The sequence below is a fragment of the Corvus moneduloides genome, chromosome 17 (genome assembly GCF_009650955.1).
Source record: "Corvus moneduloides isolate bCorMon1 chromosome 17, bCorMon1.pri, whole genome shotgun sequence".
Taxonomy (NCBI): Eukaryota; Metazoa; Chordata; class Aves; order Passeriformes; family Corvidae; genus Corvus; species Corvus moneduloides.
Window position 1 is genome coordinate 5,654,321 of NC_045492.1, and position 25,811 is coordinate 5,680,131.

The 25,811-nt window shown below is 55.1% G+C and overlaps 2 protein-coding genes across 2 annotated transcripts; one reads left to right on the plus strand and one right to left on the minus strand.

Moving 5' to 3' along the window:
• Positions 1–1,473: 1,473 nt before the first annotated feature.
• On the plus strand, positions 1,474–10,502 carry LPIN3 (lipin 3). The gene is given in 20 exon segments (XM_032127330.1): positions 1,474–1,811; positions 2,115–2,210; positions 2,977–3,212; positions 3,438–3,542; positions 3,980–4,100; positions 4,261–4,699; positions 5,308–5,407; positions 5,528–5,691; positions 5,773–5,866; positions 6,046–6,115; positions 6,203–6,292; positions 6,876–6,937; positions 7,086–7,235; positions 7,384–7,513; positions 7,754–7,902; positions 8,067–8,153; positions 9,088–9,240; positions 9,510–9,629; positions 9,631–9,816; positions 9,928–10,502. Coding segments are annotated over 20 exon segments (2,898 nt in total). The 5' UTR covers positions 1,474–1,619; the 3' UTR covers positions 10,082–10,502.
• Positions 10,503–15,212: 4,710 nt separating this feature from the next.
• EMILIN3 (elastin microfibril interfacer 3) lies at positions 15,213–24,600 on the minus strand. The gene is made up of 4 exons (XM_032127308.1): positions 24,398–24,600; positions 21,145–21,267; positions 17,991–18,238; positions 15,213–17,488 (listed from the first exon to the last, which is right to left on the minus strand). The coding sequence occupies exons 1-4, from the start codon at positions 24,592–24,594 to the stop codon at positions 15,594–15,596; spliced, it is 2,463 nt and encodes an 820-aa protein (XP_031983199.1). The 5' UTR covers positions 24,595–24,600; the 3' UTR covers positions 15,213–15,593.
• Positions 24,601–25,811: the final 1,211 nt, after the last annotated feature.

Sequence of the window (25,811 nt, forward strand, 5' to 3'; positions counted from 1 at the left end):
TCCAGACTATAGTCTACCCTTCACCTCCCCAATGGGCCTGCTCCATCCATGGTAGGGCCGAGGCCTGCAGGGAGAAGCCTCTTCTCTGCATCCCCTGACTATCTCCAGCTGTTTTGGGTGAGGCCAACAGGGAATAAATTCAGAGAGCTGAAAACTGTACCAGAGCCATTCCAAGCAGTCCCCAGCAACAAGATGCTTGGGGAGGGGGCAGCTGCCCATTGAGGGAAGGGTGGGACAGTGGCTCTGCAGAGGGGACATGGCCCTGGCACTTGTTTTGCTGTGTGGCTGCAGTGCTATGTTGAGCTCTTGCACCCTGCATTCACCATGAAGGTGGTGCTCAGTGCATCTTATCTGGGGATAATTTCCAAGCCCCCACCCCAAATGCTATGGGATTTCTCTGCTCAGGACTTTCCCTATGCACTTTTCAGGCCTGTGTCAGTGTATATCTGAACTGGGAGCTCATCACTGCTGCCCTGGGAGTATCAGTCAGTGTGATCATTCCTCCTCTCCAAAACCTCCCCCATGTGCAGCGAGGAGCTCTCTCCCGTTTGCTGCCAGGCCCTGCGGCACAGCAGGGAAGGCAGTTGGAGGGCTGCCCACCCCAGCAGCAATGCCTGGGAAAGCTGGGCTCAGCAGGTTGGTGATTGGCCCTGTGACCCTGGCCCCACTCACAGCAGAGCTGATGGAGGCACCGAAGCTTCGGGAGCTGGCTAGGACTTCCCTGCTATCATCCCCCGGAGAGGATCTGGGATTTGAGCTTACTCCTGGCTGCCAGGGAGAGGTGGGGGACGGGGCATGGAGCGGGAACCATGTCTGCTCCCTCAGACTGCCTTCCAGGAGGGATGTCTGGGAATGGGACAGGGCTGAGCTTGTGCAAAACGGATCGGAGAGGCTAGGTACCTGCTGGGGCAGACGGCTTGTCGTGTGGTACATGCTTGTCATCATCCCTTTGGGTAAGGAACCAACTCCCCCCAGCCGCCCTTGGGGTTGAGTGTGAACTGGGGGCTGTGGTGAGTCCCTGAGGACACCACACCATCCCCTGGCTGTTCTGCCAGCACAAGTTCTGGCTTGTACAAGAGCCATGTTTGGCCAATTCTGCAATGCCTATGTGGGATGCCTTTCCCTCCGAGTGAGAAATGTTAGGTTTGGACTTTGTTCAAAGTGAATGTGTGGTGTATGGAGCAGCTTGGACTTCCCACCTCTCTGCCCTGAGTTGTCTGGGAATTTCTAAGGACAGCACAGGACAGGAGGTCTCCTGCCAGCCCAGTTCTTGTTTGAATGGGATGTTGACAGCTTGACTGTGCAGTGTTGTTGTGAGGTTGTATTTGCCCTCCCAAGGGGCAAATGTGACGGTGTATCCCAATGGCAAGGGCATCTCTCCTCCAAGCTGGATGCAATAACTCATGGTTTTGTGGTGCTCACAGAGGCCGTGGCTAATCTTCATCAAGGCTCTTCAGGTGTTTGCCTCAGTTTTTCTAGAGGCTTACCTATCCCCGTGATGGAGCTGTGTTTGCAGCTATGGCATGACTCTCCTACAGTAAACTCACATTGCTTTTAGCTGCTGGAGTTCTCTTCCCCCACCTGAATCTCTTCCTGTCTCTCCCTTGCAGTCTCAAACCATGAACTACATGGGGCAGCTGGCTGAGAGCGTCTTTGTCACAGTGAAGGAGCTGTACCGGGATCTGAACCCCGCCACCCTGTCAGGCTGCATCGATGTGGTCGTGGTGAGGCAGCCTGACAACTCCTTCAAGTGCTCCCCATTTCACGTGCGCTTTGGGAAGCTGGGAGTGCTGCGCTCCAAGGAGAAGGTGGTAAGTGGTGCCTGCCCTGGGGCTACGCTTCCTTTCCAGTGTCTCCAGACCCAGGATCTTCTATAACCCACAGGTTATGGAAAGACCTTGTTTGAGGGAAATGGGAGCCCACTGAAAGGGATGCTTGCCAAGTTTTTAAGGGGATGCCCCCAAATGGAACCCATCCATTTCCAGGGAGGAATGTTCTCTCCAGGAAAATTGGGAGAGGTCCCTTGCCTCAAAGGCTGTGCGGCTGTCAGCCCTGTGAGCAATTTCTACCCATCCCCTCCCTCAGGAAGTGCCCCTGCTTCTGTCCCTTGCTAGGTTGACATTGAAATCAATGGGGAGCCTGTGGATCTGCACATGAAGCTGGGAGACAATGGAGAGGCCTTCTTTGTTGAGGAGTCAGAAGAGCATGAGGTGGGTGATGAGTAGGTGCTACACGTCTGTGTCCCACTGTGACTACCTGGAAGTGTGGGGTTGAGGTGGAATGACCAGGTTTGGAATGCTGCTCTTCCCCAGAGTGACTCCATTGTCCCGTCTGATGTTTTCTGTGTCTGGAAAGGTTCCTGCTCAAAGGACCTTGCAACCTGCATGGTGGAGCACCCTGAGGGGAGTATTAGACCAAATATCTGCATCCCAGACTGGTCTCCATCAATGGGCATGGCTACTGGCCAGACAGGCGGATATCTTGGAGCTTGGCCTCTCAGGGGATCTTGTGTCAGGGATGAGAATGAGATAGATGCTGTGGCAGGCTGCCTGCTCCAGTGGAAAGTGGGATGAGACTAGTTGTGGCTTCCAGAAATCCTGGCAGCCCTACTCTCAGGCAGACTTGTGGTCACTGTTGGCTTGGGCTAGGTTTGGGAGTAGGAAGGGGCTCTGGGGTCAAATCCCATTTCAGCCTTGGTAATTCTGGTCTTGTGGTGCCATCTCCTGCCTGTCTTTCCTTGCCTGTGTTAAAGATGTCTTTAGCTTGTGGCTGGATCACCCTAATGTTCTTTTATTCACATGTTGTAGGTAAAAATCCTTCCCTTTTAGGCCAGGCCACAAAACCACCCCTGAGCTGAGGGCTCAGTGGTGTTGGTTGTGCTGTTCCATAGTATGCTACACAGAGAGCAAGGACCTGCTAGGCTGGAAAGGAGGGTGTTGGAGGGAGCTGATGGGCTCTTCCCCATCCCTGTTTCAGGGCAGCATCCCCTACTTCCTCCACACATCCCCCATCTACAAGGCGCGGAGCCCAAAGGATGCTGTTCAGCCCTCCTGTGAGCTGGAGGCTACCAGCGCTGGACTGATCCTGCGCAAGAGGAGGCGACGCAAGAGAAGGCCCCAGAGGAAGGAGGTGTCGGAGTTGGGTTCTGACAGCTCTGATGAGGCCAAAAGTGACGTGTCCATGAAGAAGCCATGCGAGCTGCCAGCCCCAAGGTGAGCTGCTTGGCATGGGCAGGGTGGTACAGGGGGTCAAGCCTGTGGGTTCATTTGGTGATGCCCATCAGTACTGAAACAGGGGGAAAGTGTTTGCAAGTTGGAGCCCAGTCTCCTGTGGGGTAGAGAGCCAGGGGGAAGGGTGAAGCTGGGTATTGCCAGCTTTCTGGAGAGGAGGCTGCTGCTTGAGAGCAGCACAAGTGCTCTCTCTTTCCTCCTTTGCAGTGATGCTGCACGTTCATCCTTTGCTGATCTCCTTGAAGAAACCGAGTCATTGCAGCCCCAAGAGATATACCCATACTCTGATGGGGAGCTGCTCAGAGTGGACAGGTAACGCACAGAGCCAAGGTGTTCTGCTCAGCTCTGGTGAGAGCAGGGCATGTTCCTCATGGCAGGGAAGGTGGTATGGAAAAGTGACTTGGAGGTGTCAGGAGAGGAGGGTTTTCCTAGCCTGATACAGTGTGGCTGGAAGAAAGCTCAGAGACCACAAGGGACACTTGTGGCCATGGTCACAGGTGTGAGAAGCCTACGTGCAGAGGTCTCTCTGCTGCTGAGCTGCTCTGGGCAACTGCTGGCATAGCACTTTGCATCCTCAGGTCTCAGCTTCCATAGGTCTTGGTCCTTTGGGAGTGACAATCTCACAGGGTAGAAGTGACTTCATGGAAAACTAACCTTACAGGGTTCTTGGCCCCAAATGTCCTTGCACTGATAGGAGAGCATGGGGCTGCAGTGTAGATGAGGCCCCACATCACCTTCTCTTCCTGCAGCTTCATGCTGAGCCATCCATCTTCTCCCAAAAGTGATTCTGAACTGGAGGTCAGACCACAGGAGAATTTTGCTCTAGGGGCTGAATCCCATATGAAGTGGACCTGGGGAAAGCTCCCTCAGGTGAGTCCCTGCTCTTGCTCTTTTGCTGGGAATGGGTGTTCAAAAGACCTACAGAAAGCAGAGGAGGCTGTGGCCAGGCAGCCTTAAGAAAGTTGTCCTTTTCTGTGTGATGCTTTGGGCAACTTCCCGTCCTCAAACCTGTTCCTCTGCTTTCCTTGAGGTGAATAATTTGGTGCGAGTTAAACCAGCCAAGTCCACAAAGATGCTGCTACAAAAGATTGCTGCAGCAACCACCATCTCTGCAACACTAGTCCCAGTGGATAAGGCAACCCCTCTTGTTGCCACCTCTGAATATCCAGGAAGGGATTCAAGCCCAGCAGGAGCAAAGGGCATACCCCATTCCTTGGCTGTGTCTGTTACTGAGCCAACGCTTGCACCCCAGGCTGGGAACAGAATCTTCAGGCTGAAGGACATCTTCCGTGCTGTCAGGGCAAAGAGATTTTTGGGGACCTACTCAAACCCACAAGAGAAGCAGAAGGGAGATGTTAGTGTTGTGCCAGAGATTCAGCAAGATGTGGAGCCCTGTGAGGGAGCCACTGCTCCTAGGCAGTCAGGCTCAGAAGGCCCCAAGTCCCAGCTGGAAAGGCAGAGGAAGCAAGGTGAGAGGGTGACTGGTGCTGCTTGAAGTGGTGTTTGAGCCTGCCGATGTGTCTGACTCAGATGACCTCCTGGGTTGTCCATTTAGTGCAACTCCTTGACTTCCAAGTGTGGTGTGTTTACTTTGCCTTCTCTGTGTGCTACCAGCTCCTTTGCTTTGAAGAGACATCCCTTAGGTGTCCACTTTTCAGTGACCACCCAGCTCCCAGGAAGGCTTTCTTGCCTTGTGTTCCCTGAAGTCCATCCCTGAATGTCTCTGCTTTTGCATACTTAGAAGATTTCTCAGCAGTACAGGCCATACCTTAACTTCAAGTGTCTGACAGCACCTGGCCTGACTTGTGGCTTCATGCTGAGCATGCCAAGTCAGGGAAAATCACAGAGAAGCATTTATGTGCCCCACTTGATGGTGTATTTAAGGATCATGCTAGTGCAGGTGTCTTGAGGCACTTCTGTTGCTGTTGACTTACAGCAACTTTTCCAGTAGGAAAATGGCTGCCCCATTTGTATGGTACATGGATATGATGGAGGATGATGCTGTTGGCTTTCTCGATAGATGGTGGGGTGGTTGGAAAGGTGATTCAGCTAAGCTCTCTTCTGTCTGTGCATTGAGGATCCACCAAAAGAAGTCCTCACTTGAGTCCCAGTAACATTTGCCTGGAAGACCTCTCCAAGCTGGACAAGAAGCAGGTGGCTCTCTATTTCCCCAGGAGGTATGACTTGCCCCAGCTGGCCAACCTCAGATATTTTTGAGCAATTCCCTTGGTGCAAAAGATGGAGGTGTGTTTAAAGCTATTCTCTGATGTCACCACCATTTCTTCCCTTGCTGGCAGTGACACAGAGCAGACTTCGAGGCCTATGACAGAGCCCAGCAACCCTCTGTGTGTCCAGCTGCCATCAACCTTGCCTGCCAACCACCCCACGGACTCTGACTCGATGTCTACAGTTGCCCTGTCACTGTGTGGGGGCCTCAGGGGCAACAGGCAGATCTCTCATGGTAGGTGGGAGGGGAGGGGAATCTGCAGCCCTGAAACCCTTTTTATCCCCCAATGGCATAACACAGCCTCTGTCCCACCAGAGAAGTTCATGGAGCACATGGTTTCCTACCAGCAGTTTGCTGAGAATCCAAGGCTCATCAGTGACCCGAACCTGGTGATAATGATCAACAACAAGTGAGTGGATGGCTCTTCCTGCTGCTTTGTTCCACAATGGACAGCATGGCCCCTTTGTCCCTATGGAAACCCTCCTGTAGAAATGTGACTCCATGCCAGCCCATGACTGTACCAAAGTAGCTGTGGGACCTGGCCATGCTGCAGGATGGTGATGTGCCCATCCCTCTTGTTTTTTCTAGGTATTACAGCTGGGCAGTGGCTGGTCCCATAGTCCTGTCCCTGCAGGCTTTCCAGAGGAACATTCCTGAGGTCAGTGGTGTAACACATTTACTGGCTGTGATTCTTAGCAGCACCTGGGCTGAGGACTGACCACGCCATGTTCTGCCATGTTCACAGAGCATCATCGACGAACTGGTGAAGGAGAAGATGCCCAAGAAAGACAGAAGGTGGTGGTTCTCCTGGAGGAGAGAATTCCCAACAGATGGGGTATGTTTGCAGCAGTGGATATGACAACCATGTCCCCAGGGGACAGGCATCATTCTGCTGACTGGCAGGGGTGGGAGCAGGGTCCTGGAGATGGCCTGAGGTTGACTATGAGGACATCCAGGACTTGATGAGGTGACTTCTTAAGGTTGCTAGCTGTCCCCCTTTGGTCTCTTAATGCCTGAGCAGCAGAGCAACACCTGGTAATGCAGTAATGTGGACCTTGTAGTGGTGAGACCTCCTGCCATGTGCCTGTCATGCCAGATCCCTGGGCACCACATGTGCTTGCTGGTCTCCCTGCCCCACCATAGCACCAGGCTGTGCTTACTCTTCCACAAGCAGTGTCCCTGTGAAGGCAGGGACTGCTGTGACACCTCTTTTGGCGTTGCTGTTCCAACTGGAAGAAAAGCAAAGCAGCCCCTGCTCTTGCTCTTGGCTCTGTGCAAGCACTGCTCAGCAATAAAAGAAACATTTCTGTTGTCAACACTGTGTTGAGCCCAAATCCAGAACACAGCCCCATACCAGTCACTGTGAAGAAAATTAACTCTACCTCAGCCAAAACCAGCACACACCTCTCTGCCTGCAGCAGCAGCCGAGGCCAGGGAAAGCCAGCATGGGAACGCTGCAGCCTGACCCTGCTCAGCAGAGGTGAGTGCCTCCCTCCCAGGCCATCTTCAGGAGTCTGGATGCTCCTGGTCTCCTCTCCTACATCACTAGTTATTCCTAACTTTGCCTAATGAAAGAGGGCAGAAAGCTTTGTTAAGACTCTGGCTGACCCCTTCCCTTCTTTGTGTAGGCAGGAGGAAAAGGAGTCATCCAGTGACAATGAGTCCCAGCACCCTGGGGACGTGTTGGCAGTGGAGGCCCCTACTCAGAAACCTCTGCCATTCTACAAGACAGGGAAAGCCAACATGGGAATGCTGCAGCCTGACCCTGCTCAGCAGAGGTGAGTGCCTCTCTCCCAGGCCATCTTCAGGAGTCTGGATGCTCCTGGTCTCTTCTCCTACATCACTAGTTATTCCCAAGTTTACCTAATGAAAGAGGGTAGAAAGCTTTGTTAAGACTCTGGCCGACCCCTTTCCTACTTTGTGTAGGCAGGAGGAAAAGGAGTCATCCAGTGACAGTCATCTCCTGCACCCTGAGGATGTGTTGGCAGTGGAGACCCCTGCTCAGAAACGTCTGCCAACCTACAAGAAATCCCTGCGGCTCTCCTCCGAACAAATTGTATGCATTTATTCCTCCACCTTCACTGTCTGTGTGTGTAGGGGTGAGACAACCCTTAAACAGGCATTTCTCTACTCCTGACCTCGTGTTTTCATAGGATATCCAACTATTTTGCCCTGGTTGAAAACCCTGTAGAGGCTTGGGGTCTCTGGCCTGGCTGGGTGGAAGTCTGGCCTCTGGCAAGCCTTGGACTGGTGTGAATTGGTGCTGGTGTAACACTTTTGCTGCCCCTCTGCCCAGGGAAGGTTGAATCTGCAGGATGGCCCCAACGAGGTGGCATTCAGCGTGACAACTCAGTACCAGGGCACGTGCCGCTGTGAGGCCACCATCTACCTGTGGAACTGGAATGAAAAAGTGGTGATCTCAGACATCGATGGCACCATCACCAAGTAAAAGGCCTTTCTCCCACCCCAGAATCCTTGTTTTCCCCTGTTAGGGGCAAGTCCCCTTTAAAGGCTTGCATAAGCAGGCAGGAGGGACCACAAACCCCATTGGGGTGGGAGTGGATATTCACCATGTTGGATCACACTAACCCGGTGACCTTTCCTTTTAGATCAGATGCTCTTGGACAGATCTTGCCGCAACTGGGTAAAGACTGGACTCATCGTGGGATTGTTAAACTCTTCCACAAAATCCACCTGTAGGTATTGGATCAGCTGAGGCCAAGGGGAAGTGGGAAGCTGATGGAGTCAGAGTCAGGGCTTCTTACTCGCTGATGCAGGCCCAGGCAGCTGCACTGTCTGCTGTCAGTTGTGGCTGGTGCTGGCTGTGCTGCCTACGTGATGTTGAGGGGTGAAAGCAGAGGGCCCCTGGGAGCAGATGCTAGCATTACCTTCCCTGGAGGAGTGTGTGTCAGTGGAGGCTTTGCTGGGGAGGATAGCTGAGCACCGAAGCAGACAAGACCACCCAAGGTCATGCCTGAGAGTGGTGGTGCCCAGCACTGTGGTGCTGGTAGCTCTCTGGGCACCCAGCAATGACTTCCCACGGCCCAGGGGACTCACCTGCGAGGGGTGACACCAGCAGTGACTCCCCGCGGAGCCTCCAGCTTGGTCCCTGGCCCCTGTGGCCACTGAGAGGCACTGTGAGCCCGTGGATGGCTCGTTCCGGCCTCGGGAGGAACACGGGAGGGATGCGCTCCCGGGAACTGCAGGGACGGGACCGGCGCCTCGGCTGCCTCTCAGTGGCCACCCCGGTACCACCTCTGCCGAGCTGTCCCCCGCCCGGGCGTCTGCAAGGGCTGGGTGCAACCCTCCACAATTGACAGGCAGTGCCGTGGGATGAAAGTGCCGTGTGAGGGTGCTGAGCAGCAATGGGTGCTGCGCAGCTGAGCTGGGTGGGTGTGTGGCCGCTGGGGAGAGCGTGGAGGGTGCTCCAGGGACTCCCAGTGTGAGGCAGGTGGGGATTGGGCTTAGTCTGGGTTTCCAGATAAGAGATTCATGTTGTTTGTGGAACCACCTTGGTTACTGGAGTAAGGTTTGGGCTTAGGCCAGGTACTTGGCTACATCTTCCTCATCAGAGCAGGAGAATGCCTTGCCCAGGTCACAGCTCAGAGAGGCTCCCTGTGTTCTCTCTAGGAACGGCTACAAGTTCCTCTACTGCTCAGCCAGGGCTATTGGCATGGCCCACATCACCAAAGGCTACCTCAAATGGGTCAGTGAGCAAGGCTGTGGCCTCCCGATGGGCCCCATGCTGCTTTCCCCCAGTAGCCTCTTGTCTGCCTTCCACAGGTACTGTCCTTTCCTACACTTTCTGTATCCCTGGGGACAGAACCCCCTTCCCCAGCTTGATCCTGAGGAATGTCCCAGCCTTAAGCTGCTCTGCCCTCCTTGGTGCACAGTGCCTTTTGTGGGAGGCAGCAGGGGAGCTGCCTGGCCTTGCTGGAGCTTCACGGTGAAGCTTCTGATGCACAAAACCTCTTACCCTGAGCCCCAGACAGGTTTGGTGCCCACAGTCCTGGCCAGGTGATGCCACTGTGGTCATGTCTCTTGTGCTGCAGGGAGGTGATTGAGAAGAAGCCAGAGGTGTTCAAGGTCACCTGTTTGACAGACATCCGAAAACTGTTTGCCACGAAGTGTCCCTTCTATGCGGGTTTTGGGAACAGACCCAATGTGAGTGGGTCTCCTGGGGTGGAGGGAGGGCTCAGGCTGGGTGCTGGTCCCTTCCTGCAGCTCTCATGCCGTGCTGGCCTTCCTTGGGCAGGATGTCTACGCTTACAAGCAAGTAGGGCTGCCAGAGAGCCGCATATTCACAGTAAACCCCAAGGGAGAGCTGATCCAGGAGCTCGCAAAGAACCAAAAGTCAACGTAAGCAATGTGTTTCTTCCTCAGCATCTTTGGGATAGCCTGGCTTTGATGCAGAGAAGCATCAAACAAATGCTGAATGACCCCAATGTAAGTTCTTTCTTACCCCCACAGCTTCGAGCGGCTGTCAGAGCTGGTGGAGGTCTTCTTCCCTCCTGTGGGGCAGAGGAGGAGCGCTAGTCTGGTGTCCCCAGACTGCAGCCACTGTGCCTGCTGGAGACCTCCAGTGCCTGATGTTGACTTAGATGGCTTAGATGGCTTGCCCTAACCCTATCCCTGTGGAGACCTGACCCAGGGCTCTCCTGCATGTTCTTTGCCAGGACTAAATGCTCCAGATGCACCTTGTCCTCCCTGTTTGCTGCTCGGGCATCTTGCACTTGTAATAGAGGTCATGACACCCCTTAGCAGGCAGCCAAAGGGGGTAAGAGGGAGCTCTGACTCTACAAAAGCTCCAGTTGCTAAACACAAATTCCTGAAAGCTGGGTCTCTTCTAGTGTTTGTAGCTCCTCTAAAGCCTGGCTCTTTTAAAGGTGGTGGTTGTTCACTGTTGTATTTATTGCTGAGCCTCTGGCATAGCTGGTACTACCTCTGGTATGACCAGTGTTCCAGACAGTCCAGCTCCCTGCATTTTGGTAGCTGAAGCTGCCCACCAATTTGTAAAGGGCAATGGAAGATGCTGGGGTTTTGAGTGTTCTGGACTAATAAATAGTGCCTTAACCCAGGCTGCCTCTTGTCTGCTTTAACCCTGTGCATAGAAGTGGGAGCCAGGCTCCCAGTCCTTTTAAAATGTGACTGGGCTCATTTTGCTGAAGCATTCTACCAAGTGGGTCCTGGTGGAGATGAGACCACCTTCTAGAAAATGGCTTTTTTTTTTTTTTTTTAAAAACGTAGTTCCTTTAGCTAACATAGCAAAATTAATTAAAAACAGAAGACAAATCCAGGCTTATTCTGCATGTACATGGGCCTGATTTTGGACAATGAGGACAGGAGACCTTGCAAAAGCCAGAGGCTCCTGTACTGAGGCTCCCTCCAGGCCAGCTCCAGCCCCTCGGGGTGCCCGGGATCGCGGGGTGCCCGCAGCCCAGTGCAGCCTCGGTAGCCCCAGAGCCAGCCAGGAAAGAGCCCTGGATGAGGCTCTGCAGGACCACGCAGGCTCAGCCCTGCTCCAACAGGGGGGTCCCATGGGCCAGGGCCTGTTGGGATTTGCCCCTACAGCTCCCGTGCATGTCCAAAGCAACTGCAAGGAGAGTGTGACCTCTGTCAGTGGGACCCCTCTGTGCACAGGTACCCCCAGCCCAAGGTTGGCCATTCCACCAGCCTCAGGGACCTCCAGCCCCAGGAACCCAGACCAGCTGGAAACCACAACCCTGCAAATGCTCCCTGTGCCCAAAGCAAATGCAAATAGAGCTGGGGTGTGAAAAATAAAGATTGTTTATTTACAGAAGAGCAGCAACAAAACAAACTGCATAACGTATTTTCAATGTAAGAATCTTTATAGCAACAACAATCTATAAAACATATTTACATTATAAAAACCTATATAGCAATGTATGAAACGTATGTACAGAAGAGAATAACAAACTCTAAAACATATTACAGAAGGGTGGCATCCCTGCCTGGCATCTCAGTCAGTCCTGGAAGAAAAGCAAGTGGCACCATCACTCCAGTGCGGCCCTGAGGGCTGTTCCCTGTGCCCCCAGGCTGGGACACGCTGGCAGAGCAGGACTCTGCTGCCAGAACTGAGCCCAGCTGGGGCTGGGAGCCGGGCCCCAGGCACTGGGACAGGGCTGGCATGGCCCAAAGCAAGGGCAGGGCAGGGCGGGGGTGCTGCTTGTGCCTCCAGAATCCAGAGCCCCCCGGGGCACCGTGTCCCTGAGCGGGGCACCCAGCCCAGCCCCGGCCCGGCAGCAGGGGACCCACTTTGCCTGTGGGCAGGGCATGGGGAGCACCTGCCTGTCCTGCTGCTGCGGTCGGTCTTCGTCCCAAGACCATGTCCTCCTCCTCACCTTTCTCATCCACTTCTGTGTCTTCAACGTAATCTTCCATTTCCACCTCCATCTCTTCTTCCATCTCCTCCACGTCCACCTCCATCTCTTCCTCTCCATTCTCTTCTACATCTATATCCATACTCTCCTCTATATCAATCTTCTATATCAATATTGATTTCCAACTCCTCCTCAGTGTCTGTGACAGCCTGCACAGGGAGCAAAAGCTCAGAGTGGGGTCCCAGTCCCACACCACCCCCCCAGCCCACCCTGGAAGTCCAGGGGTGTCCACCTCAATGGAGTGGCACTGTACCTTCATTGGGACAAAAGTGATCATCCTGCAGGGATGGATGGCAAGATCCAGGCAGCAGGGACCGTTCAGGACTGACAGCAGGGTCAGGGATGGCACTCTCCTGGGACAGAGGCAGATGCACTTTGAGCAGGTGAAGGGTATGGTGGCTGTAGGGCGCATGGTTTTATTGTGCTCTTTTCTGGATAAGTTGCAGCTGAAACACTTGCTATGTTCCATAGTGACTCACAGGATTCAAGGCACACTCTGCTGTGGGCAATGGGGACCGTAGAATGAAGGAATCCCTGAATGGTTTGCCTTGGAAAGGACCCTGAAGATCATCTCATTCAAACCTGAGCTTCCTCCCACCAGACCAGGTTGCTCAGAGTCCTGTCCCCCCTGGCCTTGGATGTTCCCAGGGATGGGGCATCCACAGCCTCTGTGCACAGCCTGGGCCAGAGCCTCACCACCCTCAGTGGTTCCTTAAATGCAACCCAAATCAACCTGCTGCAGCTGAAAGCCATCCCCCCTTCTCCTCCCACCACAGACTCTGTTGAACACTCTGTCCCCATCTTTCCCATGGGACCCTTCAAGTCCTGCACGGCCGCAGTGAGGCCTCCCCAGGCCCTTCTCTTCTCGAGGCTGAGCATCCCCAACTCTCTCTTCATGGAAGGTTATAAAGTAAAAGAAAACAGGCAAAAGCACTGCTGGGCTCCTTCCTCCAGTCTGGCATCTACCTTCTCCTTTCCTGACCCCTGTGTGTAAGTCATGTCCTAGTCTGCTACTTCTGGAAGCCACACAAGTCATTTTGATCCTGGAAACCTCAGCAAGAAATACTTTATTTTTTTCCTTTCCTGTACAAACAGTTTTTCAGCTTTTAAAATCTGAACAAATAGACAAGGTTTTAAAAACAATAGAGCACAGTCTTTTAACAGGATCAGTTATCAACGGCCTCGGAAAGCTGCCCATGCAAGGACAACCCCATGGGCACCATTTCCTTACTCTGCAAGCAACCTTTTTAAAAATGCCCAGTTTTGTACAAAGTTCCTTTCACTTTTAAAACATGAATAGCTGAGAACTGAAATAACAAACTGTCCATAGCTTCAAGTGACTAGTCAGGAATAGTCCAAACATAGCACCATTTTCCGGAAGGTCAGACTTCTTCCTTGTCCTAGTTTTGTTATGGTCAGTGCTGGCTCCCTCTTTGCTGGGAAAGCTGTTCCTGTTCAGCCACTCTAACCCAGCCCTGGCTGGGGAACAGGGAACCCGGCCCGTGCCTTGTTTTTCTCTTTGCTTTTCTCCCTGGTGTGAGGGGATGGAAAGGGTGCTTAGGCAGGATACTCCCCCTGTGGGGTGAGGGCTCCCCTGGCCCATCACAAAGTACTGAGAGTTGGCTTGAGACTCCTTCCTTAGGCTAGAGGAAAAAAATAGCTTTTGTTGTCTAAGAGCAGGTTCTGTAGGATGCCCAATAGCAGCTGGAGGTTGTTCCTCAGCTGGAGAAGCATCTCAGCAGCTTTAGGGTAACTCCAAATCAGCAAAGCCCAGAGCAGTGAGAGTGGATTCTGGTGCTGTGAGCATCTGGCAGGGCTGAGCAAGTGGTGGGGGGCCACGTGTTCCCTCCATGCTCCCACAGCTGACAGCTTGTGCTCCTCTGGCAGGGGAACGAGCTTTTACTGCCTGAGGGGAACATGGTGTGGCCATCTGGACTCAGTGATCCCTGTGGTCCTCCCCAGCCTGGAAGCATGTTTAAGGGAGCTCACCCAGTTTTTTCTGGGGGAGGAAAGGTGCCCAGATGCATCTCTGCTGGGAGCTGTTGCTGGTTTGTGCTGGTCGGAGCACAGAGCTGCTCCTTTATGCAATCAGGGGGAATCAGGGAGGGAATCGTGCTGCAGAAGAGCAGGGACAGCCTGGTGAGGGTAAGGGGCACTGTGTGAGAGCCAAAGCCTGGCTGGTGTGGAAGGGTTCATGAGCTACAGTGCTGAACTGATAGAAAAATATGTTCCTCTGCTATAAAGCGCCAGAATTGCTTGGATGGAGGCTCTTTAATTTCCTTCTCATCCTAGTAATGAAGTCACCATTGGCTGATCAGCAGAGGGTGCCCATGGGAGGATGCCACCTCTAGGGAGAGGTGGATTCTGTGTGCAACAGCTCTGTAGGGTAAGGCTGGAGCTGCTCAGGAACGTGGACATTTTCCAGCCTGCCTGTTCGTGGGAAACTGGAGTCAAGCTGGGTAAATCATGTGGGGTTTTCATTCTGAGCTGAGGAGAGGTCTCCAGAGGTCTTCTCACAGATGCCCTGCCTTGTTCCACGTTGGTGTTGGTCCCACGGCTACTGGCATCCCAGTGGGATCAGAAGAGCATGAGGAGGACACAGGCTCCTGCTCCCCCACTGCTGCACTCACACCCTGGAGCAGCTGGAACTCTCCTGTCTGGGACGAGATGACGGCATTCACAGTTTAAGCAATAAAACAGGAGGGAGGATGAGGACTCTCAATCCAGCTCAATAAAACAGAACTGGAGGACAGGACTGCTCTGTGCCCAGCTTGGTCTCTGCAGACACCTACGGACCCACCTCTCCTCGGGGAAGACACGTGTTTTCCATAACCCATCATGTCAGTCCCAGGTGTAACCAGAAAGCCCAGCAAAGTGGGACTGCAAAGCACAGCAGCCCCAGGGGCCGTGGGGCTCTCCCCAAACACTGCTGCCACAGGTTTTAGCTACTCAGTGTGGGTCTTTGGGATATGGCAAAGGACATGGGGGCAGCATTAGGAAACTGAAATCGGATGAGCACCATGACATAAGGATTGTTCAAAAATATACATACACATACCATGTATATATATATACACATATGCATATGTGTGTTTTCCCAACGCACACCCTCATATGCTCCATAAGGCATGTGCATCTGCATGGAGGAGGGAGCATTATAAATGGATTTACCATACACAAGGAGGGCTGCCATCTCAGAGAAGGGAAGCCAGTTCCCGGAGGGACGTGTGAATACGTGTGTTCTTTGAAATCTGCAATTCCTGTGGTGAGTTTTGTTCCCTGCAAGGAGCCCTGGCTCTGCTCAGTCCCTGGATTAAGATGCAGGTGGTCTTTAGGTCAGAGAAACTATTCCTCAACTGATAACTACAGGGTTTTATTCTTCAAGAAATGATAAATCCACAAAAATAAAATTGAAAAAAATGTTCCCGCCTCCAGCTTATTCCTGAATTGTCCTTCTGGGGTCATCAGCCCCAGAGCCAAAGCAATACCCCCGGCCAGGAGGCGGTGACACTGCTGCACCAGAGTAAGGGCAGCTACCGAGCATCAGGAAGGGAATACCAGCATGGCAGAGTTAAGGAGAACTGGGGCCAACAAGATTAAGGGGAAAAAAAAAATGTAGCAGCTTTTCATAAAAAATTATCCCAAGAACTGTTGTCACATTGGAGCAAGTCTGTGTGATATAAGTTAATCCTGTCCTTCACAGCAGGAGAAGGAAGACATGGCATGGCAGTGTGGCTAATGCTGCCTCCTCTCCGCCTTCTCTTCCAAGTGCCCGACCTGTTCTGCCAGCTCAGAGACTTTGGCTTGGCAGTCAAGGAGGTTGTCCTTCAGTCCTGTTATTTCCTGAGAGTGGGCAGCCAGTGTCCCGTTCATGTGGTCCATGTAGTCCCACAGACTGCCCGTGTGTTTCTCCAGTTCCTCCCTGATGTCGTCCAGGCTGCCGGTGATGGCCCCCAGCCTGCCGCAGGCGCTCTCCACCCGCGCCACCCGCTCGTCGAAGTGAGAGACCTCCTGCTGCAGGCCATGGGCCACATTCTTGCAGGAGCTCAGGTCGCTGACAATCCTGGCTTTGAGTCGCTCCAGTTCTCCCTTGAGGTTCAGGACACGGCGGTTGCTGAAGAAAAGCTGGGAGCCTTGGTCATTGACTTTCTCCTGGATGGAGTGGACCTCATCCTCAATCTTCCGCTCGTGCTCATCCAGTGAGGAGTTGACATGCGTCACGGTGTCTGAGTACTGGGAGACAGAGTCCTTGAGCCCTGTCAGAGACTTGCTCACGGTGTTCAGGTTGATCTTTAGCAAGGTGATCTCCCCTTGCAAAGCCCCCGATGCTTCCTCCTCGATTCGCCGCTGGATCTCCAGGATGGTGGCGTTCAGCTTGCGCAAGAGGTCGTAGTTGCTGTCCATCCGGAGGAGCAGGTCCTGGTTCTTGTTCTGGCAATCCTCAATCTCTGTCCGGAAGGTCTCCACATCTTTCGAGGCCGAGGTACAGCCCAGGGAGCAAGTGCTCTCCAGCGTGATGAGGCGATTCTGCAACACCTCCAGTGTCTCATCCGTCCGTTTCCTCATGCTGGCAAGCTCCCCTTCCAGCACGGGCACCACTGCTCCGTCCATTCCCATGGGAGAACTGACATTGTTCAGCTCCCCCACTATGGTCATGAACCTGTCCTCCAGGGTCTGCATTTTGTCTTCAAAGGCAGTCCTCATGCCATCCACCTCTGCCACCACCGTGCCTCTCATGCTGTCCTCTATACCAGAGCAGCAGCTCCCTGTTTCCCTCTCTGTAGCATTGAGTCTGGCTTCCAGGTCCTCAAAGCGCCCTTCAAAGAGGTTCCCTAGGGTGACAGTGGAAATTTCTCCATCCAGGCGTGAGTGCAGGTTCTTCTGGGACTCAGAGATGCTGTGAAGGCCTTTCTCAAGGATGTTCATGCGCTCAGTGAGGTAGTCCAGGTTGCTGCAGCAGCTTTCCACCACCGTCAGCCCTTGGATCTGGGTCTCCAGCTGGGAGATCTCTTTCTTAATCTCCAGCTCCTTCCCATCCAGCGTCTGCTGCAGCCGCAGGTTGGCAGCTTTCTCCTCCTCGCACTGCTGCCGCACCTCTTGGATGCGGAAATCACATGTGGTCTGGATCTTGCCCAGCTTCTTCTCGAAGCCATCAAGCAGCTCTCCACGCAGGTTGCTCAGCCTCGTGTCCACGTACTCCTCCAGCAGGTCGATGGAGGTGAGGGGCGAGGGCCGGGCAGACTCCAGCAGGTGCTTGATCTGCCCGTCGTGGTCCAGGACCATGCCCCGAACCTCGTGCAGCAGATCTGCCTTGGTTTTCAGCACGTCGCTCACCTCCATCACTTTGGTCAGGATCTCCCCCACGGGAGGGTACGTGGCGATGTCGGCTTTGTCCGCCACATCCACCAGGCCGTCGGGGATGATGCCGAAGCCCACGGATGAGTCTGGTGTGCCTGGGCTGTTCATCAGGGAGCCTATCATCTTGGTGGTGTCCTCCTGGATGGCCAACCGCAGGCGGTCTCCCAGCCCACTCACCATGGTGTGCAGGCTGTTGTAGGACTGGGAAAGGTGCCTCACCTCCTCCTCCAGCCGATCCAGGCGGTCCCCAAAGAGGCCGGGCAGCTTCCTGCCTGCACAGGGAAAGAAATAGAGAGGGAACAGTAAGGGCTGGTGCTCCTTTAACTTCCCTCCTTCAAGTCCTTTCCCATAATGACTGTGTGTCCTGCCCTCTGTTATTGTCATTTCAGCAAAATCTCAGCCCACATCTCTCCTTAAGATATCAGGAAACCCTCTTTCCTCTTGGTATCCAGCCCTCTGCTCCCAAGTTCAACAGCAGGTGATGATAACATCCCAGGGGTGCTTTATCTTGAGATGCACCCTATCAACTCCATAATTAATGGGAAAATGCTTTAAAGCAATGAGAAAAGGCAATTTTGAAGCTGCATGTTTTGAAAGAAACAAGATTTTAAAAGCAAGTGGTCCTCAAAGCAATCAAATGTCATGTCTCTGATAGAAAACGTCACCCACTGAATTTTTGCTAAATTCATGCTCTCTGCTGGAACAGAGAGAACCTGGAGGTTTGAATGCATTACAGTGGTGACCTGGGGACATGAAGCAGGAGTGATATCTCACCATATTGGTTCTTCTTTGGTCCTGGAAACAGGTCAGGGTGGCTTTTGGGATAGGGAGGAAGTCTGGGCATTGGGAACATCTTTTGCCCGGGAGGCATTTTAGGGCTGGGATGCTGGGGCAGAAGGCCAGGCTGGTCCGTCGGGCTGTCGTGGCACCCTTCTCCCATGAAGCCCGGGCAGCACCTCCAGGACAGCTCGGTCACTGTCTTGTATCCAATCTTGTATTTGGGCCTGAAGAAGGTGCGGTACCTTTCCAGGAGAGGGGAGGGAGGGAGAAGACAGTTTAGAGAAGCAAGCTCAACATCAAGCAATAGAGCAGGGTCACGGTCCCGTTGGATGTGGGAGATCTGGGCATATGGGAAAGCCTGGCTGAAACCCTTGTGCTGCACCTGCAGACCAAGGCCCACCTTCTCCAAGAGCTCTTGCTGCATCATAGCTCAGTGTAGCATTACAGTGGGGTTTTGGTCGAGTATTTTTTAACCTAGGATGCTGTTGATTTAGAACTGCAGCTCTAAGTGTATTGCTGCAGTCCCTGGCCTGATAGGTGACCACTGTGACAGATGCCACACTGTTTGACGACTTCTGGCCCAGCAGGGCACAAGATGAAATGATGGAACTGATTTCAAAAGCCCTGCAAGCTCACATCACTTCCAAGAGGGAAGTGGACTGCTTGTAGAAGTGTTTTGCACTTTGAATTGACCTAGTGGGATCCAAAAAATCCTCTTCTCAACAGTAATCCTGTCTGGAAGCCCCCATGAGGGTTGAAATACCTTTGGAAATGTGTTTTCTCTCTGTGTGGAGGGCATCAGTTTGCTGGGAAGCCTAAAGGGTCTTGGGCTGGCCTGGTGAGGGTCCCCAGGGTAATGCTGTGATGTGCACAGAGGGATGGCTCCTTACACTGCCTCCTGCCCCAGATGGGATGCCCTGGGAAGTGTTTCCATCGTGAATTTGGGCACTACAGCACTGATCCTCCCTTACCCAGTGCACAAGGTGCAAGCCCACCTCACACCTTGCCCTCTGCTCTTGCTCTGAATGGGGTCCCACCAGTCATGAGGGAGGATTCAGCTGCTCCCTGCTTTCCTGTGGCACTTCCCTGTCAGGTAGCAGGGATGGGACAGGACGCTGCTGGCACCTGTGCTCCCCCACCAGCTGAGCTGAGCCATCCAGGGCTGAAGATGGCACTTTTCTCACCACCTCTAAATACCAGTGCTTTAAGCCTGTCTTTTGGAAACTTCCAATCTGAATTTACCAGGGCCTGAACATCTTGAAGTTTGCTGTTTTGCAACAACACACACAATCAACCTCTTGTTCTTCTCCAGCACGTTCAGCAGAAGGTCTTGGAAGAGCAGCACAGCCACCTGTGCGGCAGAGGGGCTGCATTAGGCACTTATCCATTGGTCAGGGCAGCACATGGGGCTGATTCCCTGTCATCCACGTCCTTGTCTGAATCCACAGAGTCCCCAGCCCAGGCTGCAGCCCCCAGCAATGCTGCTTCCACTGACTCCCAGCGAGATACAGCCACCTCCATACACGCCACAGGGCAGGGGGATAAAGCAACCCCAAATCTTCTGCTCTTTGAATCTCTTCAAAATTTCTCAACACCAATTTCCCAAAGGGACAGTTTCATAACAAGCTCTTCTTGTTACTCCTCTTCACAGGTGCTGCAGAGTTTCAATGATCTTTTCTTCTGTTGTAGTGTGTAGAAACCTGCCCAGGTGTACCACAGGAGATTGCTGCTCCAGCCACAGTCAGGGGGTGAGGCAAGGATGAGGATGGCCTCCAAAAGGCAGAGCACCTTCTCAGTGTCATCCCAGCCTCTGCAGAGGAGCTCAAAGCCCTTGGGCACCTCCAACTCCTTCTCCACTGCTCCAAACCATGTCGAGGGGAAGTATTTGCAGCCAGCTGCACAAACATTAGTTGATGGCCCCAGCACATGGAAAACCCGTGTTTCCCTTTAGTCCACGGATGCAGCATCTGAGGCTCTGCAGAAAATTCAGCTGTGGGTCCATCTGCCCTCAGAAAACACTCTGGTTTCGCCACGGTTTTGCTTGAAGGAGGCAAGCAGAGGACACTGTGGAGATGGGAGAGGCTTTGGGGATATCCTCCATGGATACCAGCAGCTGCAGGATGTCCTGAAGGCCCCGAATGCTGCTAGAACACTTGTGATGGAAAGAACAAGTGAGCGAGTGGGTCTGACTGCCCGTCTCTGCCAGCAGAGGCTGTGAGCGGAGCCCGTCGCACCACCGGCACGTGGAGAGTCCCAGCCAGCTGCCACAGGACGGGCACCAGGCTCTGACAGAAACTTCCCTCATCCCAGTTTTCCTCTGTGCTCAGCTCTGCTCCACTCCTCAGGCCTGGGGAGGATGCAGAAGAATGGCTTTTCCGCATGGAGCAGCATCCCCGGAGGGTGGTGAAGCACAAAGCCCCAGTGTCTGCCCTTCGCCGCCAGCGCCTCCGGCTGTGGCACAGTAAAGTGTTTCCCTTCAGCACTGACGATGTGGCAAAGAGTTTTGCAAGTATTTTCCTGGAGCAGGAAGCACTGAGCCATCCCCAGCCACGGGTTCCATTTCCTCATCCTCTCTGTCAGGTCCTCGCAGAGCTGCCGTCATCTGCCACATTGCAGGTCTGTGACAAGCTGCTTTCCTACGCACATGCACAGGCACCTGACCACTGCTCATGATTTCCTGATTGATTTCTGAATCACAGAATATCCTGAGTTTGAAGGGACCCATAAGAATCATTGTGCCCAACAACTGCACAGGGCACTCTCAAAAATCACACCATGTGCCTGAGAGCATTGTCCAAAGGTTTCTTCAACTCTGTCAGGCTTGGTGCCATGATCAGCTTCCCTGGGGAGCCTTTTCCAGTGCTCAACTGCCCTCTGGGTGAAAACCTTTCCCTGCTATCCAATCTAAACCTCCCCTGACAGTTTCTGAGGAGGCATAGAGCTCCGTCTCCCTCCTGACAGGTCCCACCTTGCCTCCTCCCAACACCACGGCCCTGCCACTAACTCCCATATCCAGGAAAAGTCCTTCAACTCCTTTCCCTGCCCCTGCAAAGTGGGGATTCATGGTCAGAAAGGTGGCACAGGGTCTCAGGAGAGAGAGGTCATTGGGAGGGGAAGGGAGGCATGCCCCAGTGTCCCCCATACTCACAGCACTTTCCCCGGGCACTTGGGTCCCCAGCTGCACTTGTGGTACTCGGCCTTGACGTAGCTCTCGGCCCCGTCCTGCAGCGTGCACGTCACGTTGCGCTGCACCACGTAGGCACAGTAGCTCCTGGGGGGAAACACAGCAAGACACTGTCACCCCCTGCCCAGCTGACAGCAGTGCCTGCACTGCCGGACACTGCCAGCGAGGTCTGGGTGGCAGGAGCTGGAAGGAGCCCCCCCAGCTTGGGAAACTGCTGGGTAAGGGCATCACAGCCACGCTGCAGGAGCAGGGTTCCTGTCACAGCCACAGGCACAGCCACATCGTCACCACTGCTACTGGTGTCACCAGAGCTGGGCTGTGCTTGGCACAGCATGGACTGTGTGGTGAGACTGTGTGAGGACAATCAGAATCCCAACAGCAGCAGTTGTGGGAATAGCACCCCAGAAATAGCTCCAGCAGTGCCTGGCAGGGGTGGTCTGTCCTGCTGCAGCTCGTGGAGTGCTGCCAGCACAGGGGCCAACCCAAAGCCTTCAGCCCTTGCTGTGCTTTTGGGTGCCACCACAGACCAGGCACAGAAAGGAGATGTGGCTCTGTAGGGCTGCAGCATCATGGGCAGGGATGGAGGAGCAGATCCCTGGAGGCAGGGATGTGGAGCAGATCTGTGATGGAGGCTGGAAACCCCTTCAGATATCTGGGACAATACAGAGAGCTTTATCCCTCCTGTCATCCACCTGCAGCTGGGTGCCGCAGGTACCAGCCAGCTCCAGCCACAGAACCTCTCCTGAGCCAAGCAGCAGATCCAGGTGCTGAGGATAAGTTGGCTGGGAGGAAGGCGGTGTGTGGGAAGGATGCAGGACTGCTGGTAGGACAGATGGAGGCCAAGGCTGTTCCAGCTGAAGGCAGGGCTGCCGGCAGGAGCAGATGGACTTGGTCCACAGGGGCAGAGACAGCAGGGATGTGTGGTGAGGCAGGGATTAAGGACAGGGGGATGTGGCAGACGGCAGAGCGGGAGGAGAGGAGGGCACAGGCCCACCATGCAGAGCAGAGCTGAGGCGTGAGGTCAGCGGGATGGAGCAGATGGGCCAGCGCAAGCTGCAGGTGCAGGGAGGTGTTCAGTGAGGCGGGAGGACATGGCTTCCCCTGTGCCAGCTGGGGGGCTTGGGGTGAATGGGTAGAGAATGTACTTTGTCTTCACCTGTTTGCCATCAGTTCTTGTTCCTCCTTCATCAATCTTTCCCCACTCAGGGCGAGCCAAAGGCCTGCTGCTCTGGCCCCTGAGTGTGACATGGTGGGGCTGGGGGAGGGCTGTGCACACCCACCCTGTGCATGCACACACACACATTCGAACAGGAGACACCACTTACTTTTGGTAAGCCCTTCTTACCAAACCCTTCTGCTCCATCCTGACTGTCACAGTCCCTTTCCTCTGCCTCCACCTGCCAGAGGTGTCTCAACATCATCCAGACCATCATGACAAGCCCATGAGAGCTGGGCTGAGGCTCTGCAGCTCTTTTCTGTGCTCAGCCCTGAGGCTGCTCTCCACAAGCCATGTTATGGCCATGCCAGGGAACTCTGACTGCATCCCAGCCTGTGGCCAGGCAGCTGAGCAGCAGCAACCCCAGCTGCCTCCCAGTGCCCCTGTCCAGAGGCCCTGAGCAGGCTACTCAATCTCCAACAGCCCACCCGGGGCAGAAGCTCCCTCCGTGAAGCAGCAAGGTGTGAGCAGGGTCATCCTCCCTCCAAGCCTCTCTCTGCTCCCTTCCCCTGATCCCACACCCCCAGCACATCCCACTTGCTCCCCCCAGGAGCTGCACCAGCACATCCACCCCAGCCCCTCACCGAGGGCTCCCTTTGATCCCCTGGGATGGGCACACACCTCCCAGCTGTGACTGGCATTTCCAGCCTGCCCAGACCTGAGTGGCTCTGCCCTGGCAAGGGGCTGCCAGGCTCAGAGCGTGAGCAGGGCCCTGTGCTGCTCCCTGCTCCTGCACAAGTGAGTCATTCATCCATGCACAGGACCACAGGAGAAGGAAGGGCAGCCACTTCTCTTAGCTGGAGGCAAAGGAGTTCATGTGTGCATGTGGAAACTTAGGATCACCGTCAATCCATAAATCCAGGAGCTGCTTACAAACACACCACAACTGTCTCTAAGTTAGCTAGTAGCCAATGCAGGCAGATCTACTAGCCACTGCTAATTAACACTGCCTACCTGCGACTGCTCGGGTTAGTGTGGTTCTGGCTCGCTCTCCCTCTCAGAACCCCCTTCCCTTCTTGCTCACCTGTGGCAAGCAGTTTTATAGCTCCAGCCTGATGTTTTTAGAGTGAGCAGCTGGAAAATGTTACGGGTTTTTGAAAGCTCTCACTGGCACTGCCAGTATTGTTTGTCCTGAGGGTTACTTTATTCATTTCAGCTTGTTCATAGCCCCACATCCTCCCTCTTTCAAAGGAGCCCGACAGAAACTGCTCCAGCAAACAAGCAGAGAGGGAAGCGACACCCCCCTCTCCACCCCCAATGTAACAGCTCTTATGCAACTGAACGGAAAAAGTCTACAGTATGTGTAAAACCACATTCCTCACTGCCTGAGCTTTCCAGGTTTCTTGAAAATACTTAAACTCCAGTATGTATGTATTTTACAAGCAAATGAGCAAATTCCCTCCAAACCAACCTGTGTTTTCACGCGTAGGTCTGTGCACTGCCCTCCTCCCCTCCTGCACATCACCCCTGACCCCCCGCGCCCATGTCACACAGAGGAGGTACATGCACCTACCCCAAAACCACACACGGGCATCCCCATCTCCTGCAGCCCCGTCCCGCACGGAACCGTAGCACACATGTCCCCACCGCACGCAGCCCGTTCCCTCTTGGAAACACAACTCCCGGACCCTCCTCTAGATGGAGGGGGGGCACCGAGACACACGGACACTGCTGCGCTGCCGCCAGCCCTTGCTCAGTACCTGGCACACGATATGGAGCAAGGGATGCCCGCGGCCGGTACCCAGGGACTCCTGCCCAGCCAGGAATGCCCGCAGGCGAACCCTGGGGAAGATACCCATGGCCGGCACCGGGGGTTGGGTACTCGCGGCAGCCCATCCCCCGGGGATGCTGCCTGTAGAGCCCAGACGCGTGGCCGGTGCCCGCTGGCCGCGGTCCGTTCCCGGTAAGGGATGCCCGACGGAGACCCGGCTCGGTGCCCGGGGGCGGCGGCTCCCGGTGCCCTCCGCATGGGTTGCGCGGCCGCGGCCGAGGGTCGCTTACTTGTGCTTGCCCACGGGCTTGCCGGGGCCGAGTTGCGGGCTGGAGCCGGCCGTGTAGAGGCTGTACCTGCCGCCGTAGGGCAGGGGGGCGGCGGGGGGGTAGAAGGCACCCTTGGCATCGGCGAGGGCCAGCAGCGTCCCCAAGGAGAGGCAGGCGAGCAGCGCTCCGCGGCGGCGCAGCGCCCGCGCCCGCCGCATGGTCCCGGCCCGGCGGCGGCGGAGCGGGATGGGACGGGACGGGATGGGATGGGATGGAACAGGACGGGGCGGGACGGGGCGGCCGCGGGGCCCCGCCGGGACAGCGCTGCGGAGGGGACCGGAGCGCCGCCCGCTGCGCCCTGCCCGGCCCCTGCCCTGCCTGTCCCTGTCCTTGTCCCTACCCCTGCCCGGCGGCACACGCCGCTCCGCCGCCCGCCCGTCCCCTTTTGTACGGCGGCGGCGGGGGCGGGCCGCGCTCCTCCTCCCGCCCTCCCACGGCCGCCGACCCCGGCCCCGCGGGCGGGGAGACAAAGAGAAGCCCCCCGACCCCCCTTCTCCCCCCGTCCAGCCCCCGCCAGCGGTGCTGCAGCCCCCGGCGCAGTCCGGGCGGAGCGCGCTGCCGACCCCGGCGGGGGCTGGACGGGGCTCGCACCCTCTCCCGGCCCCGGCCCCCTCTTCGCCCCTTCTCCCGATGCCCCCTCCCTGCGCACCGGGCGTTTGCCCCCACGGGGTAGCAGGTGCAGCGGGGTCTGGAGCCCTCTGGCTTCTGGCTCCCCCCAGTCCCCAGCTCTGCTCTGCTTCATCTCGGAGTACAGGGGAGAGAAAGGCTGAAGCGGCCCTAACTCTGCCCCCGAGGACATCTGTGCTGCTGGAGATTGGCGGCTGTCAATCATATGGCTGGCACCAGCCTGGTGCATCGAGCATCCCCCAGCGAACCCAGAACCTGCAGGAAGAGGGGACAAGAATGTGGTGCTATTTTGGAGTCCTCCTCAGATTTTGGCTTTGGATCCAGGCTCCAGGAGAGAGGGGGGAATCCCTTGCCTTTCCCTGCAGCTCCCTGGATCTCCCATAGCCAAGCACATTTCATCTTCCGTGGCTCTGGAAGGCATGTCCGTGTGTCCTCACCATCCTGCCCTGCAGAGACCCCTGCTAACCTGCACCCCGATGCCCCCACCCACAGGTGACCCACCTGGGCCCTGAGCACCCTGTCCTGCCCTGCCAGCCCTCCCCAGGCGCCACACCATTAACCACAGCAGTTCAAGACCCTTTGTGTGAGCCACAGCTTTTGGGTAGGGGGGGAAAGGACCCCCACCTGGGGCACTGGGCATTTTGGGAGGGGGCACCATCCCTGGTGCTACCCAGTGGAGGTCTTCTTGAAGCCCTGCAGAAGTGAAGCCATGCCAGGGAGCAGGAAATTTTGTGATATATGCAGACAG